Source organism: Squalius cephalus, assembly GCF_949319135.1.
Source record: "Squalius cephalus genome assembly, chromosome: 15".
Classification (NCBI taxonomy): domain Eukaryota; kingdom Metazoa; phylum Chordata; class Actinopteri; order Cypriniformes; family Leuciscidae; genus Squalius; species Squalius cephalus.
This window is the reverse complement of record NC_137136.1, coordinates 18,237,486-18,256,129: the sequence shown is the minus strand read 5'-3', so window position 1 is coordinate 18,256,129 and position 18,644 is coordinate 18,237,486. Positions and strand designations below refer to the sequence as shown.

Here is an 18,644-nt window from a genome sequence, read left to right as displayed (position 1 = left end):
AGTTTTACAGGTCTCATCAAAAAAGGACGACTGGCCAGACAAGCAGATGAGTCTGGCGACATGATAAATTATGTTGTAATTAACAAAAATACTTAAGATCTCCATTCACAGGTGAAAGCAGCCAGGAAATGGTTCACTCCACAAACAAGGTCCCATCTGGGGTGCAGTGACACCTCCGTCCAAGCATCTCGACTTAAACTACACCAACCAGCCCTCAGCAAACGAAACGCAAACGCCTGCGTCAACACCAACGACAACGCACAGCATCAAGTGGTGAAGATGGAACGTCCATGGGGCAACGAGATGATCAACACATCTGGAGGAAGATGTGAACCAACTAATGGTTTAAGCTTAGCATGATAATTAATTTTGTGTGATGTTTATTGATGTTTTATTTGGTTCGATCAAACTGTACTGTACTGTATGATTTAGATCTCATGATTTGAACAATTACTGATTAATTTGAAAATATTTCAGGTATATGTAAATTGTGAAGAGGAAAATCTCTTAATTCTGTAGGACTCTAAATAGGTACATTACTGTAAAGATAATAAATAATCTAGGGACTATTTTTGAAGAAACTTGAGGGTTTAAGAACCCTAATTCAGATATCATAGATGCTAAAAAATTAATAGTTGTAATAGTTGTTCTCTAATAAAAGAGGATAAGTTACTTTGCCGGACTTAGGTCCGAATAGATAATTGGGTAAACTTCTATAGCGATTAATTAATGACTAAATTAAATATTTTTTAGGTGTTTCCATTTGTTAAAATAGCAAAAGAAAAACTTTCAAAAGGAGATTGATTTTGGGAAACATATTTAATTTATGAATTATTATTAGTTAGAGAAGTTACCAGTGTGATTATTGAAATGTTCCTTTCATGTATTGTCTAATGTCTGTATTTGATATCTGAGAGGTGACTGCGGGCCTAGTCTATCTAGGAATACAGTAACAGTGCTTGCTTATTTAGCCCGGCTTCCAGAAATGAAATATGGACTTGTTTTGTTGATAAAGTTAAAACCAAGACCAAGAGAAATGTAACTCAAACATGTCAAATTTAAACTAAAATGAATCTAAACAGTTAAGACATTTCAGTGAAATAGAATATTTGCTCATAAAGCAAAATTCTAAAAAGCTTTCTTAATTCAGAATGAAATTACAGATTTAATTATCTGGATCAATGGATCCATTATGAGCTATTCCGCATTGCAAACAAATAGAGGCAGGACATGTTATGTCCATCAGTTAATTCTGGAAAAAATAGGATTTTAGGATAGGTAATTAATGATTAAATAGCACATCAGCAGCTAAAGCTATTCTCATGGCAAGAGCTGAGTGAAACAGATTTAATTTTAAAGTAATGACATTGTTTGTAACAAAATAATACAATTATTGATATTTGTGTTAAGGATAAAAATGAAAAATTCTAGAAGATTTTAGAACTTTTTTGGTTAGATTTTATTACAAAGATCCTTAAATAGATCTTACTAAGTAAAACAATTGCCTGCTTGAATTAAAAGCTAACAAAATAAGGTTAAGAAAAATGGTTAATCAGCAGTATCAGCCTGTTAAAGGCCTAATAGATCAATGCGATTCAAAATCCAGAGAAAGATGATAATTAAACTTGACTCAAGGTCTACTAAAGTTATAAAGGCAATGTACTATGGTATGTTTAGTGTTTTACTAAAGATAGAATTAGATTGCTTGAAGATAGAATGTTGGGAAGAAGATAACGGAGATGGAGAAGATGGTATGTGTATGTGGAAGATGGTATGTGTATGTAGTAACGTTGGAAACAGGTGGTATTTTAATTACAACTTAGGATGCTGATTGAAGGAATATTTGACAGGTATTATAAAGTAAAAGATGGAACATGGTATGATTAGAGATATCAGGTGGTATTATAGTCACTGACTTATAATGGTATGATTTGGGAAAGGTAAATTAGATTGCAGGTAAATCAGGCAGGTATGGAATAATTCATTAGAGTAATTAAAAATCCAGGTATTTGGTCGTGTTTGATTACGACCAGAGAGGGGAATTGTGGTGGATTTTAATTAATCAACGTTAATTAATCAACTAACATTTGTTTTTCTTGCAGGAATAACATTCATATGCTTTTAATGTGTCAAAACTCTTTGGGGAAAAACTTGTGACTGAGTATGTGTCTATGGGTAAAAATAACATAGTTAGGGGAAGTAAAACTAGACAGTCTGTTAGAACAAATTAAGTCATCATTAAAACCTTGTGATAAGTAATCACAAGATCAAAGTTTGCTTTACCTAGTAACAGAGGGGTTTGCATATGAAGAACCAATCAAATAGTGGGGAAATTATGTAATGCAGCATGAAATTTATGCCATACCCTGATTCTATAAAAACTGTTGTATATGTGTTTTTCGGTGGGATTCTCAATGGAATTTGTCTGAGATCCTCCGGCCTTGTTTCTTGGGAGAGATTCCCTGAGAACTGCTCGGGAAGATCTCCTGGCCGTGATTAAAGCATTTAAAGAACATTTGCAGGTCTGTTTGTCAATTTATTCCTGCGCAGGAAGCTAGTTTAGGTAGGAAGCTAGTTTAGAAAACTAATTAGTTAGAGGAACAAGTTAGACTAGGTAAGATATCCAAGTGAGGACGTCGCCAGGAGACGAGACTCAGATATCAGGTGGGGACGTCGCCAGGAGACGAGACCCAGGTACCCAAGTGGGGACGTCGCCAGGAGACGAGACCCAGGTACAGATAGTTAGTTTAGGGAATAATCTACCCGAGTGGGGACGTCGCCAGTAGACGAGACCCAGATAGTTAGGTTTAGGGAAAAATATCCACGACAACTGTCAGATTGGGTTGGAGCATCTGTGATCACTAGAGAAAAGATAAACTTTGATGAACATCAATCAGTTTTATTGGGTTATTTTTTATCATACACATAGGCATTTGTCTTGCCTGTGGCTAACAATATTGTGGAACTTTAATTGGGTAAATAATTACAAAACCCACAAACAGTGATTTATGAAAAAAAAAAAAAAAAATGGAGATACAAGGTTTCCACCCGACATAGCATAGTTTAGCTTAAAATCTTAAATGTGAATATTTGTCAGAGTCTGCATTGAGACTTTAGAGTTAGAAATATTGCATTGAAAACACACCTTTCACGACCAGCTTCACCTCATAGCAGGTTTTTTCACTCACTCTGCACTGATACCATGATCCATCAGTGTTTACTGCATCCCTTATAAGCAGAGATCCATTCCCTAGTATTCTCGCTCTCTCATACAGAGGCTTCGGGTCTCCCTCTGTGCTGTTTGAGGGCTTGTGTGGAAGGCGATATTGGTCTATTTTTGTTAATTGGTGACCATGAAAGATTTTCCAAGATACTTGATCAGTTCTGTATTGTAGAGGATGTTCAGAGCATGGCAGCAACACCGAAGAGTCTGGAGTCGCATGGACAGAATCCAAAGTTTTACACTCTGAAACCAGAGAAACATATTACAACAGGTTTCCTAGCAGTTATTTGCTTGTTTCAGAAATTGGCATTCTCACCTTTGACCCTCAGGTTAAAAAGAGTTGCATTAAGGCAGTCCCGATCTTTGTAGACTTGACATTCATATAACGACCTTGATCAGATAAACTGATGTCTTTCAGGTAAAGTGTAACATTTCCAGCATCATTTCTCACAGACCATCTCTGATGCTCTAATGGAGAGTTGTCTGAATACTTTAGGATGTCTTTAACCGGGTCGGTTCTGCGTAGATTCACTGTCAGAGACTCCAGCGGGTGGGTTGTGGTTAGGCAAGAAATAGACATATTGTCGCCCTGAACATAGTTTATGTTCAACCGATGGACCTGCTTGCAGGGTCTCTGTGTCGCCACTAAAAGAAAATAAAGAGCAAAACAAGACATACTGAGAGCCGAGACATGGAAACCACAGCGTTTACAGTAATAAACACTACAGCACACTGTGCACCAACTTGTTCTACCTCTAAATGTATTTAAATACATTGTATGAAATGAGAACCAAAAAATTCACAACCCGATGAACTACCGTCAGTATTTCCTGAAATTATCCTTTTGAAAGTTAGTGTACAAAAATATAAAATTCATAAATAGACTTTGGAAATGTTAATTTGTCCCATTTGTTAATTTTAGTTAATGCATTAAGTAACATCAACTAACAATGAGCAATATTTGTTACAGTTTTTCAACTTTGTTAACATTAGTTAATAAAAATACAAATGTTTATTGTTAGTTCATGTTAGCTCAGGTCCAATGAATAATATTAAAAGATACAGTACAACTTTTGATTTCAAGAATGTGTTTGTAAATGTTGAAATTAATTAACTAAAATTAACTTATTAAATCAAATTAATATTATTAATAAATTAAGTATTGTTTATTGTTATAGTTCATGTTAACTACGTAAGTAAACTAATGTTAACTAATGGAACCTTTTTGTAAAGTGTTACTTAGACTTTTATATACATTTTCTAAAAATGTATTGTCTGGAGTAATGCAGTTTAATCTTTGCACACCAACGTTTATTAAAACTGTCCATCATGATGGACTCAGTTACACATTTTCTTGCTTTAAGAAGGGAAATGTTTACATATTTTTTATACAAAAAAAGTTAACAGCAATTTCCAAATTTAACGTTCACTATGTAAAACATGAATGACAACATGTAAGTCATTATTACGGCAATATTTTTTTCTATAAAGCTGCTTTGAAACAATGTCCACCGTGAAAAGTGCTATATAAATAAAACACACTTGACTTGACACTGATCATATGCATGTTACACCTATGCCCCATTTACACACACAAAGTACACTTATATCATGCATATCTTTTGTTTGTATGTTGGTTAAAGGAATTTGATTTAATGGCACTTACCTTTGCATTCTAATAAAGCTGCTATTAGAACAAATAGAATTTGGAAATATGAAGGCTGAAAACCCCCCATCATATACAGATGCTCACTGCAGGACAGCTGAACTCTATATGAGCAAAGGAAACATCACTTCACTTTAGCAGAGTTGTTTTCAGTTACTCTGAATTTAATGCGGAAGTAAACAAGATCTAATAATGTGCTCATTTAGAGGCCTTTAGTGAGATTTTGTATGTGATGGGGAAAGTTGCATCATATTTGCAACTTTTAAATCTTTTAGTTGCAGCTCTAGAAAGCTGTTATTAGATATAAAGCTGCTATTAGAAGACATAGATGTTGGAAACATGAAGAGTGAAAAAATGGCATCGCATTGACAGTTTAAAGAAGCTCACTGAAAACGACTGAATATGAGCACAAACCACAATACTTTTTATATTCACATAGTTGTTTTCAAGATTCCAAAGTAGGAAATGTGATTGTGCAATGTCAGAGACGTGCAAATTTGCACACATTTCAAATCACAATCAATTTGCTACAATATTTTGTTATTTTAAAACAATATAATAGTGCAAATAATTAATTCAACAATTAAATATATAAATTACAGTACATAATATTTAAAATGTTTATACTGTTGCTGTAAGTTTCATATTTGTGTGTTCAGTCCAGTAGCAGCATTACCACCTAAGGACAGACATTTTGAAGATCCAGAATCTGATGCTAAATTGTACCATTTGTCTATATGTCTATGACATGCATCAACAGTATGTATAAAATACAAGTACAACTGTGCTATTGTAACTATCAAAGTACTGAATTTATTTTTGATAAAAAAAGGTTTTACTTAAACAGAAAGAAAAAAAAACAAACAAAAAAAAACGTTAATGTGATCAATAGGCCTACTTGATACATTTTTTTTTATTTTTTTTTACAAATACATCCAAATACATAGGCTATACATAAATCATTCTCATTTACTTTGGAACAAGAAAAATAATTATTAGATATACTTTACAAGTGGTGTTCCATTCTCATTTGAGCCTGTCGTTTAACAATGAACAATTTTGGAGGAAACAGAACTGGTTATGCTTTCATCTGAAAAATATATAGTATTCAAATATTCAAGTACTTTATTGTCATTGTGTAGCACAACGAAATTACTCTTGTGACAACCCCAAAGGTGCATTTAAAAATTCAGGAGAAAAATTATTCAAAATAAAGCAACATAAGTAGTTAACAATGCACATACTAAAATACAATAGTTAAATAAATACAAGATACAATATTTTATAAAAATGAATAGCAGTATTTTATAAAAATGAATAATTAGCATAACAATACAACCAATTATACAATAAAATAACTAAACGAGCCAATGCAGATTGGCATGAGAGATTTGCATCTGATGCACCGCCCCGCAGTCCGGGTATAAGTAAGTAAGTAAGTAAAGTTTATTTATAGAGCGCTTTTCACAGATAAAATCTGCTTTAAAAAGTGCTTTACAAGGTGCAACCACATTAATATACAATCAATAAAAATTAAGACATTTAAAAAGCCCAAAATAAAATAGAACCCAGTCAACTAAAAGCTTGTTTGAATAACAGTGTCTTCAGTTGCCTTTTAAAAGAATCGACAGAGTCAGCCACACGGAGGAATAAGGGCAGGGCTTTCTACAGCCTGGGGGCTACCACCTGAAAAGACAGGTCTCCCCGGGTTTTATAACGAGTCTTTGGGACCATTAAAAGACTCTGGCCTGAGGATCGAAGGGCATGGCCTGGGGAGTATGCATAACAAGTCAGCGATGTTTTGTGGGGCCTGACCATTTAAAGCTCTAAAAGTTAAAAGTAATATTTTAAAATCAATGTGAAATTTGATAGGTAGCCAGTGTAGGGAGGACAAAATGGGTGTGATATGTGTCCTTCTGCCAGATCCTGTTAAAAGCCTTGCCACAGCATTTTGAACCATTTGAAGACGATTTAGAGCAGATTTGTTAAAAAAAGTAAAAAGAGAGTGTAACGACTGAGACAAGTAAGACACAAGTATTTGTTATAGTTTAACAACTGATATTTGGAACTCACTCTGGGAATCTGTGGCCCCATCCCCCCAAACAGGGCAAGAAGATCTTAGTTACCCTGGCCACGATCAGATAAGTGTTTTTTTTATGACTCTTAGCAATGTGAACAGGGCCTCTGCTGCAATACCTAGAGATATTAGAACAGACACTCCTGCATTCATTTATCGATGAACTGACTTACATGAAAATAACATGCATTCCAGAACATTTTGTGAATGATTTACTGTCTTGTGTTGTGTCTTTTAATACTATTATCTGTTTATACTATGTATTGTATTATAGAACCAACCGTCAATGTAACCCCACTTATACCATGTTTGGTCTCTATAAATTGGTACTTTGAAGATCGAAATGATCGTGTACATGATATGCCAATAGCTGTGCAACATATTAGTATTACAAGAATCTTTCTTAGTTTTGTCATCAGACACCAATCCAGCGTGCCATTGCAAATGGGCACGCTTAGGACAAAGACTCATAAATCTTTCCCACAGAAGAAACTCCCGCTAAGAAGTTTCCCCTTTCTTATTGGTTGGAGTTCGTTGGAACAGATTAATTGATTGTAATTTCTGTAATTTAATTACAGTTTTTCTCGATGTCTTAAACACATTTCTTGAAACTATGCCTCGTATTCTCAAAACAGTAAACACAAATCCATAACGTCTCACCCAATTCCCCAAACATCCTATTTTCAGGTCAAAATGAAGCTCTACACTCAAACCATTCACTCTCACTGAAAAACCAAACTTTGCCCTCAGACAGGACACACAAGCCCTCAAAATCACACACACTACAACATAGTCTTACACACTGGTGCAATAAATTCAAAACAACATTTCCAAAACTGGTCAGTTATGTCGCTTGTGGTTCCCCCCTCACAAACCTTTTCACATGATGAACACAAAACACACAACCAATGGATACATTGGCACATTTTTATTCATTCATGTACTACACAGTACAACACACACACAAATTATTTTTTTCCTGTTTTACTTTTTTTTTTTTACTCTCTCCTCTAATTTTTAAAAATATTTACTTACAGTAAGATGTGTGTGACCATCATATGACAGTAAAAGAGCACACACAAACCTTATTCTAATATGGAATTGTATTGGAATGGTAAAGAGTGTTGGAACGTGACAGGAGGGCCTCCACTCAAGAATACAATATGATAAACAAGTCTAAGAATGTTCCACGTATAGTTGAAAATACCATCATTGGCCTAGAAAGATAACATTCTGGGAGTCAAGACTATAAAGGAGAAAGGATGCCCTCCCTTCACTGTCACACTCTGCAGCCACTCTGTGTGACTGTTCGACTGCTGGCCTTTTCTTGCAAGAAAATACACATCATCAAAGACTATTGGCAATGTTTGTCCTTTATTCAGTGATAGAATTTTGTTTGCCACCACACCTCCCTGAAGGTTCTTGAGGCGACGGTAAAGCGACTCAAATTTGGCCTTACTCATAGCCCAGCCTCCCTCATAGTCATACCATTGACTAAGACATGGGCAACTAGAGTGGCTTGAATTTCATCTGAGACTGCTTGTCTTCTTGCCCTTGCCCTTCCTCCTCCTCCTCCTTCTAATTCTAGTAGATTACGTTAAATCTAAGTTAGGGCCATGAGTCCATTACTCCATAAGGGCTCACTCCACTTTCACACACCTTTGCGAGATTCTGCAATTTCCGGGTGGAACCGGTTTCTTCCCATGTGTTGGGTACAAACAGGTAATGTGCGGGAAGGCTGGCTCAGTGTCTCGCTTTCAGCACCATGGGTAGGGGATACGAGCACCTACTTTTCTCTTCAGGTGAGTTTCACACTTGGCGAGCCCTGGATCGAGTTCCTCCAGCATCCTCCAGCAGTCAGATGCGGCAGAGGCGTCTGACGCCAGGCCCAGTACTCGAGTTGCATACCCGATCGGTCAGCCCTTGTACTGGGCTAGATGCCCATATGCTGCGATTCCCTCTTGGTAATCCAATATGTGTATTCTTCCCTGTCGGACTAGGTACGCTTCCTCAGCATTAACAACACTGATGTTGTAGTGTATGCCGTTAGGGACCAAGAGTCTTTTGTTAATCCAAATAACAAGAATTGGGGTACTATTTACAAGTATGTGAATATGGTTATAAAAAACAAAAGAAATAGATGAATGGGAAAAAATATTTACACAAATATTTACAAATGTGTAATGTCCTTATTTAAAGAAAACTAAAAGGCGGATTTGTAAATTAAACATGTTATGATTCATTTATGATTCATGCGGCGCCGCGTTATCATCCAGGCAGAACAATCCTTCCATCCACCATAGATAATTTCTCAAATTGCTTATCTGATCTGTCTCAGCTGCTGCCTGAACCCAAACAAACAGATGAACTAGAAGATTAAAACACCATGGAAAATTAAAGCACCATGGTACAACAATACTACGCATGTTCTAAAGAGAGAAACCCGTAATTTAGAGCGTAAATGGAAACAAACTAATTTAGAGGTCTTTAGAATCGCGTGGAAAGACAGTATGTCACGTTATAAAAAGGCCCTAAAAGCGGCCAGGGCTGAGCACCTCCGCAAACTAATAGAAAATAACCAAAATAATCCAAGGTTTTTATTTAACACCGTGGCTAGACTAACAAATAAACAGACGTCACCTGAACAAAATATCCCGTTACAGTTTAGTAGTAATGATTTCATGAACTTCTTCACTGAGAAAATAGAAAGCATCAGAACCACAATTGTAAACGTTCAATCTTCAATCGCGCCTTATAATTCAGCCTCAATTATCACCCTGCAAGGACAATTACAGTGCTTTACAACTATAGAACAAAAAGAGTTAAATAAACGTATCACTTCATCTAAAACAACAACATGTTTATTAGATCCTATACCAACTAAACTACTGAAAGAAGTGTTACCTATAGGGGAAGAGCCTCTCCTCAATATTATTAACTCATCTTTAACTTTAGGTCATGTTCCAAGAACATTTAAATTGGCAGTTATAAAACCACTCATTAAGAAACCACAATTAGATCATAATAACCTAGCAAATTATAAACCCATTTCAAATCTTCCATTTATGTCTAAAATATTAGAAAATGTTGTGTCCGCTTAACTGGGCTCTTTCTTGCAAGAAAATGACATCTATGAAAAGTTTCAGTCTGGATTCAGGCCGCACCATAGCACTGAAACTGCACTTGTTAAAATCACAAATGATTTACTTTTAGCTTCTGACCAAGGCTGTATCTCAATACTAGTTTTACTTGATCTTACTGTGCGTTCACACCGGACGTGAATAGCGCGTCAAATTCGCGCCTGCCGCGTCTAGTTATACGCTTGACCACTTTGTGTTAATTCGTAAAAACAAAAGTTTGAAGCGAAATTTACGCGCGTCAGAGGCGAAATCCAGAGGCGAAAGTTTCTAAACCCGTTGGCGGTCATCTTTTTTAGATGTTTATCGAGCATTAGCATTAATCGAGGGAGTCACCGCTCGTATGGAGAGCAGAAACAGCTGCGTACGGGACATCGTCGCTGTACTCGGGTCCACCAGACCCTCCGGAGGGTTTCAGGAGTTTCACAATTTGCTCCAGGAGCTAGGTTTGGTGGACCTAACGGTGAGGACGCTGACGAGGACAGCGTAGGCCGTATAAGGCCTCGGCCTCGAGTGGTCACTGCCTGACGAGCCCGCGCTGTACAGCCCGGCGTGAGGTTCACCCTTGCCCGCACCCACCTAATCTGTCATTTATTTTTGTTTAGATAGTAAATGGAGCCAACCTCCAAAAGTGAAACCTGTCCTGTGATTTTTAGTTTTTATACACTAAATTGTGTTTGTTGTCTTTACATTAGATTAATAATGTTTCATATAATCTAGAATAGATTGGAATAAATAGAATTCAATACAAAATGAGTATCTCTCATATATTGAAATCGAGTTTTTATGTGAAAGATTTGCTTTGTTGTGCATTTTAGTCATATTACAAAATAATTTATTGAGGTCAAACATAAAATAACATTATAAACTGTCACTTCACCACGTGACAGCATCAAGCAGGCTCCTGATTGGTTAACGCGGCACGAATTGACGCAGAAGTTCAGATTTTTCAACTCGGGCGGCAGATGCGAATTCGCGTCAAACGCGTGAATGCACAAAAAGCACTAATAAAATCATTCGCGCGCGCTTAGTGCTGCGTTCGATACTATAGATCACACAATACTCTTAGATCGACTACAAAATTATACTGGTGTTCAAGGACAAGCATTAAGCTGGTTCAGATCATACTTATCTGACCGCTACCATTTTGTCTATTTAAATGGAGAAAAATCGATCATAACTTCAGTAAACTATGGAGTGCCGCAGGGATCTGTGTTGGGCCCTCTATTATTCTTAAGATGATGCCACTTGGAAATATTATAAGGAAACATGGAATTAATTTCCATTGTTATGCTGATGACACTCAAATATATATTTCATCACGGCCGGATGAAAACGCTAAATTATCCAAATTGACAGAGTGTATTAAAGATATGAAAGATTGGATGACGCGTAATTTTCTTTTATTAAATCCAGACAAGACAGAGGTACTACTTATTGGTTCAAAAAAACGCCCACAAAACCTCTCACAATACAACTTTAACATAGTAGGATGTCCTGTTTCATTATCCTCTACAGTAAAAGACCTGGGTGTTATATTAGATTGCAACCTGTCTTTTGAAAATCATATTTCATATGTTACAAGAACAGCCTTTTTCCACCTTAGAAACATTGCTAAGCTACGTAATATGCTATCAGTTTCTGATGCAGAAAAGTTAGTTCATGCATTCATGACCTCGAGACTAGATTACTGTAATGCTTTATTAGCTGGTTGTCCTGCATCATCAATAAACAAGCTACAGTTAGTCCAAAATGCCGCTGCTAGAGTTCTTACTAGATCAAGAAAATATGATCATATAACACAGATTTTATCATCACTACATTGGTTACCTATAAAGTTCCGTATTAATTACAAGGTATTGCTACTGACTTATAAAGCCCTAAACGGCTTAGCTCCAGTCTATTTAACGGATCTTCTATCGCCCTATAATCCATCGCGCTCTTTAAGATCACTAAATTCGAGGCTTTTGGTCATACCTAGGATATCCAGATCCACCAAAGGAGGGAGAGCATTTTCACATTTAGCTCCAAAACTCTGGAATAGCCTTCCTGATACTGTTTTTTGCTCAGACTCACTCTCCCAGTTTAAAACTAGATTAAAGACGCATCTCTTCAGCCAGGCATTCATATAATATTCTTAATCTTACAGTTCAAACTACAATCCGGCCTCTAGTTCATAAACGCCAGAGGAGAACTGGCCCCCGACTGAGCCTGGGTTCTCCCAAGGTTTTTTTTTTCTCCTTTAGGTCACCTGATGGAATTTCAGCTCACCATTAGGTCACTTGATGGAGTTTTTTCGGTTCCTTGCCACTGTTGCCTTTGGCTTGCTCAGTTGGGGATATTTTGGGAATATTTAATTTATTTTTATTAATCAATAAATTTCACTAGAAACAAACCTTGTTGTATTATTTTAATTTAATACTGTGAAGCTGCTTTGATACAATCTGTATTGTGAAAAGCGCTATACAAATATACTTGACTTGACTTGACGTGAACAGGCTCTGGCTTGGCAGGCATGACGTGAGCAGGCTCTGGTGTGGCAGGCATGACATAAAGAGTCTCTGGTGTGGCAGGTACTGTGGGATTGCAGGGCCCCTCATAAAAAATTCCCACAGTAAATGAAGAACCACTCAACTAGAGTGCAAAGTTAATATACTGGGCCAGAGTCCAGTGAGGGGTTTGAATGGGCATTAGATAAGCCAGGTGCTCCTCTAATCCGGCTCCTCATTAAAACCACATGACACAATCCACAAAACTCCTCCACGTAGTTTCCAGGCGTAAACACAGGAGACAAACTGCTGGGTTCATAGTAGACTGTCTAGCTTTCTGTAAGTAGAGTCCACTGAAGGTCAGCTTGATGAACCCTAGTGCAATTTATTGATGTGAAAACAGATACAAATATAGACGTGGAAAACTAAACTTGTAACATGACTCGACCTGAAAAGTAACCATAAACGTAGACTTAAGCATAAACATAAGCATTAACATGAACTCGTCCTAGACATGGACTCACCAAACAGCAGTTTATGTGTGTGTGTGTTTATATGTATGTATGCACATGTATATTCTGACATATTTCTTGCACTTATTTGGAAACGACTGCTATTTCTTTTTGATTTTTGTTAGAAATTAAATGTATTTCATTGGCTTTATACTTTGCCCAATGACAATAAAGTTGAATTGAATATAACAGTAGAAATAATACTACAAGTAACTTCAGTCATGATTGAAAACAATTCTCTAAGTAGAAGTCTGTTAAATTGTTTATTGCAATAAAAACAGTTTGGTGTATTGGGTGTAAATGCAGCAAATTATTTTAACAGTCTATGGATATAAATTTCACTGACAATTGTTGTATTTAAATTGTTTTATTTGTTAAAACTTTTTTTAACGAAGTTCCAGATCACGTCAGTAAGACACTGTTTGTTTGTTCACTTAATTTTACTTAAGATTAATTTTTAAACAAGACACAGTTCAACGCACGCTTTTCAGAGATACTGAAGATAAAAGATGCTGTGCTGACTATATTGGATCAGACAGTAATAGTGTCACTATTGCCTTATCTGTTACAGATCATTTAATATGTACTCACTTTACTGAAAATTATTAAAGATGAATATAAGAATGACAGTACTACAAACAACGGTACATTCACTCATCAATTGTCACAAAATACCGCAAGTTATCCTTTGTCCTCTGTGGTAACTCCAAGTACCACATGGCTGAATTTCACCGGTTGCCATTTTTCAACATCAGATTTTTTCAAAATATTTCCACATTTGTAATGGGATGTATATTATTATTTTAATATGCAAAACCATTACCCAATCATAGCAGTGGGTGTTTACTCCCAAGTCTTGAAAGCGGCACCCCTATCAAAATGTGATCAAAAGAGTGTTTCAAAAGAGGGTCAAAAAACAATAGACAATAGCCTAGTTCTAAATTAGATGATGTTCTAAATAAAAAATGTTTTTAATGAAAAATTCTTGCTAACATTATAAGTAGACCTCAAAAAACATCATAGAATAAAAAAAGCATTTATAATTGATAAAGTATATTTAAAAAAATCAGTTATATGAAATCATATTATAAAACATTACACTGAGAGTATTACCCAAAACATTTGTGTATAACTGACTCTACCCCTGTAATATAATTTGTGATACTAAAATGAAGACTTTCTCAAAGACTTAAAAAAAAATTACACCAGAAAAAAAGCACATTAAAACACAGTAATTCATTTAAATCATCACACATCTCATCTGCTTTGCATGCAGAAGCTTCTGTTTGTTTACACCAGCTGTTGGTGAATTGAAAAAATTAATTTGGCCAAAAAAAAAGTAAATGTATTCTTTGAATCATGTGCATATTTGCAGATGTGTGCATACTCCATTTACAGTGGGGAGAACAAGTATTTGATACACTGCCGATTTTGCAGGTTTTCTACTTAAAAAGCATGTAGAAGTCTGTAATTTTTTATCATAGGACCAGGACCACTCCAAAGTCACTCCAGGACCTGGAGATGCTTCTTACGGAGCCACTCCTTAGTTGCCTTGGCTGTGTGTTTCGGGTCATTGTCATGCTGGAAGTCCCAGCCACGACCCATCTTCAATGCTCTTACTGAGGGAAGGAGGTTGTAGGCCAAGATCTCGCGATACATGGCCCCATCCATCCTCCCCTCAATACGGTCCTGTCCCCTTTGCAGAAAAGCATCCCCAAAGAATGATGTTTCCACCTCCATGCTTCACGGTTGGGATGGTGTTCTTGGGGTTGTACTCATCCTTCTTCTTCCTCCAAACACGGTGAGTGGAGTTTAGACCAAAAAGCTCTATTTTTGTCTCATCAGACCACATGACCTTCTCCCATTCCTCCTCTGGATCATCCAGATGGTCATTGGCAAACTTCAGACGGGCCTGGACATGCGCTGGCTTGAGCAGGGGAACCTTAAGTGCGCTGCAGGATTTTAATCCATGACGGTGTAGTGTGTTACTAATGTTTTTCTCTGAGACTGTGGTCCCAGCTCTCTTCAGGTCATTGACCAGGTCCTGCCGTGTAGTTCTGGGCTGATCCCTCACCTTCCTCATGATCATTGATGCCCCACGAAGTGAGATCTTGCATGGTGCCCCCGACCGAGGGAGACTGACCGTCATCTTTAACTTCTTCCATTTTTAAAAAATTGCGCCAACAGTTGTTGCCTTCTCACCAAGCTGCTTGCCTATTGTCCTGTAGCCCATCCCAGCCTTGTGCAGGTCTACAATTTTATCCCTGATGTCCTTACACAGCTCTCTGGTCTTGGCCATTGTGGAGAGGTTGGAGTCTGTTTGATTGAGTGTGTGGACAGGTGTCTTTTATACAGGTAACGAGTTCAAACAGGTGCAGTTAATACAGGTAATGAGTGGAGAACAGGAGGGCTTCTTAAAGAAAAACTAACAGGTCTGTGAGAGCCAGAATTCTTACTGGTTGGTAGGTGATCAAATACTTATGTCATGCAATAAAATGCAAATTAATTATTTAAAAATCATTCAATGTGATTTTCTGGATTTTTGTCTCTCACAGTTGAAGTGTACCTATGATAAAAATTACAGACCTCTACATGCTTTGTAAGTAGGAAAACCTGCCAAATCGGCAGTGTATCAAATACTTGTTCTCCCCACTGTATATGTGTGGCCATGTTATGAAGTGAAATAATAAACGTTTGAAAAATATACAAAAATATGGCAGTGCAAGCTACATTTAGGTTTTTTGGTTTTGGTTTACAAAATTATGTCAGTCATCATGTGTTGCAATAGTTGCAAGGTCATGATTCATGTGTTAAATTCAACAAAGAATTGAATGGGGCATCAAACCCTGCAAGAGAAAGACTTTTGTTAAAACACTTTTAACACTCAAGTACATTTGTTGTATATATTTTGTAAGGACTTACCATAAATATCACTTACCTCCTGAAATTTCAGAATAAGATACGGAAGACCAGCAGTCCAATTCAACTACAAGATACAAAAGTAGGTACTTTACCATGTGATCAACTTCAACTGTATCATCATGATTTGGCATACAAGTTACAATAAAGTCTTTCTTTTCAACATGAGGGCTCTCATCACCAAAATTAATTTCAACACACTCAGAAGAACATTAAAATCCTAAATACATTTACATTGGTTGCTTTCCCTTTCTGACAGTAACAGCAAATCTTACAATTGCAATAAGAACATCAACTGAATTCACTCATTTGAAATAAAATAGCAGCAAAATAAACAAATGTAAGTTCAGTGTAGCAGATCTAGGTTTCTGATTGGATTGGACCACAGTACTGTATGTTTAGGATCTCTTCTTTCCAATAAGCTAGTATGACATGCTGTTAAAGAACAATTCAACAGTGTTAAACTTTTCAAGACCCCAGTTGTGGACTTACTTTGGCTGTTGATATTGCGTTTTTTGAAATAAAGAATCACACAGACAATCGGTGATATGAGGACACACAGAGACACTATTGTGACCATCACTACTGCTAACAGATTTGTTGTCACTTCTGAACTCGCATCAATGTTGCCTTCAGTCTGGACAACAGGACTGTAAGCTGAGGTGGACACATCTGTGATCACTAGAGAAAAGATCAACTTAAATCAGTCAGTTTGATTAGGTTATTTTTTATCACACACATATGTGTTTGTCTTACTTGTGGCTAACAGTGTTGTGGAAAGTGTTTCCAGTGTTGCAGTTGAATAAAACTTCTCTTCACCTATAATCAAAGTACAAAAATTATTTCTACAGTATGAAAAGTATCACATTTTAGAATATTTAGACAATAATACAAATGTTAAGCCACATTTTCCAGCTAATATAAAACATTAACTTTGCACAAGCTTGTTTAAAAATGCACACATTCACAATCATTACAGTATATTACCAAAGAGACACTGAACTCATGCTGTAATCAGGTGCAGATACAGAGAAATGGTGCGGATTCAGATGCAGAGTAAGGCTTTTGTTCTTTTTTTAAAACACACGCACGCAGGCACGCACGCACGCACACACGCACACACACACACACACACACACACACACACACACACACACACACACACACACACACACACACACACAGGAACAAAAACCACTCCATTGGGGAAAAGAAACGCAGGCCACAGCAGACAAAAAAAGGGTAACTCTTTTTTCTCCCCCCTGACCGACAGAAACCAAATAAACAAGACTGGAAAACAAAACACTAAACATAGTTTTAAAACACACAGCCACATGACAGAGGACAGGGAGATTAAATAGGAAAGGTAATAATGAGGGAGATGAACAACAAACTAACAAGGGGTTACAAGATAGAAGAGCACATGGCACAAGTAACCAAACAGAGTTGTGTGCTCACACAGACATGAAAGATAGACGGGGTGTCAGGATCCTGTCAACAGTTTCAGGAAAAAACTAGAACAGAGGTGACAGAACCCTGACAATAATCACCACAACATGACTTAATTTTAATCTAAACCTCAGAATAATTATACACAGTATTTTACAAACCTATTTATTGCCATTATCAATACAAAATATTTTTGACTAACCCAAAACCCAACTCACATCTAATAGCACAACTTAAATGAAAATCTTTTAATGTAATCAATGTCTGTCAAAGGGTTAGAAATATTGCATTGAAAACACACCTTTCACGACCAGCTTCACCTCATAGCAGGTTTTTTCACTCACTCTGCACCGATACCATGATCCATCAGAGTTTACTGCTACTCTTATAAGCAGAGATCCATTCCCTAGTATTCTCGCTCTCTCATACAGAGGCTTCGGGTCTCTCTCTGTGCTGTTTGAGGGCTTGTGTGGAGGGCGATATTGGTCTATTTCTGTTAATTGATGACCATGAAAGATTTTCCAAGTTACTTGATCAGTTCTGTATTGTGGAGGATGTTCAGAGCATGGCAGCAACACTGAAGAGTCTGGAGTCGCATGGACAGAATCCAAAGTTTTACACTCTGAAACCAGAGAAACATATTTATTACAACAGGTTTCCTGGGGATTATTTGCTTGTTTCAGAAATTACCATTCTCACCTTTGACCCTCAGGTTAAAAAGAGTTACATTAAGGCAGTCCCGATCTTTGTAGACTTGACATTCATAATGTCCTTTATCGGAAAAACTGATGTCTTTCAGGTAAAGTGTAACTTTTCCAGCATCATTTCTCACAGACCATCTCCAATGCTCTAATGCTGGAGAGTTGTCTGAATACTTTAGGATGTGTTGAACCGGGTCGGTTCTGCGTAGATTCACTGTCAGAGACTCCAGCGGGTGGGTTGTGGTTAGGCAAGAAATAGACATATTGTCACCCTGAACATAGTTTATGTTTAACTGATGGACCTGCTCGCAGGGTCTCTGTGTCACCACTGAAAGGAAATAAAGAACAAAACAAGACATACTGAGAGCCGAGACATGGAAACCACAGCATTTACAGAAATAAACAGCATTTACTTTTTACCAAGTGGTTCTGCCTCTAAATGTATTAATACATTTTACGAAATGAGAAAGA

At 36.9% G+C, this 18,644-nt stretch overlaps 1 protein-coding gene across 1 annotated transcript; it reads right to left on the bottom strand.

Moving 5' to 3' along the window:
- Positions 1–13,480: 13,480 nt before the first annotated feature.
- On the bottom strand, positions 13,481–18,311 carry LOC307172686 (uncharacterized protein; the record flags this gene model as incomplete). The annotated part of the gene is made up of 7 exons (XM_079895236.1): positions 13,481–15,950; positions 16,043–16,090; positions 16,516–16,704; positions 16,780–16,842; positions 17,774–18,094; positions 18,172–18,264; positions 18,305–18,311. The coding sequence occupies 7 exons, from the start codon at positions 18,309–18,311 to the stop codon at positions 15,901–15,903; spliced, it is 771 nt and encodes a 256-aa protein (XP_079751362.1). The 3' UTR covers positions 13,481–15,900.
- Between the last annotated feature and the right edge of the window lie 333 nt (positions 18,312–18,644).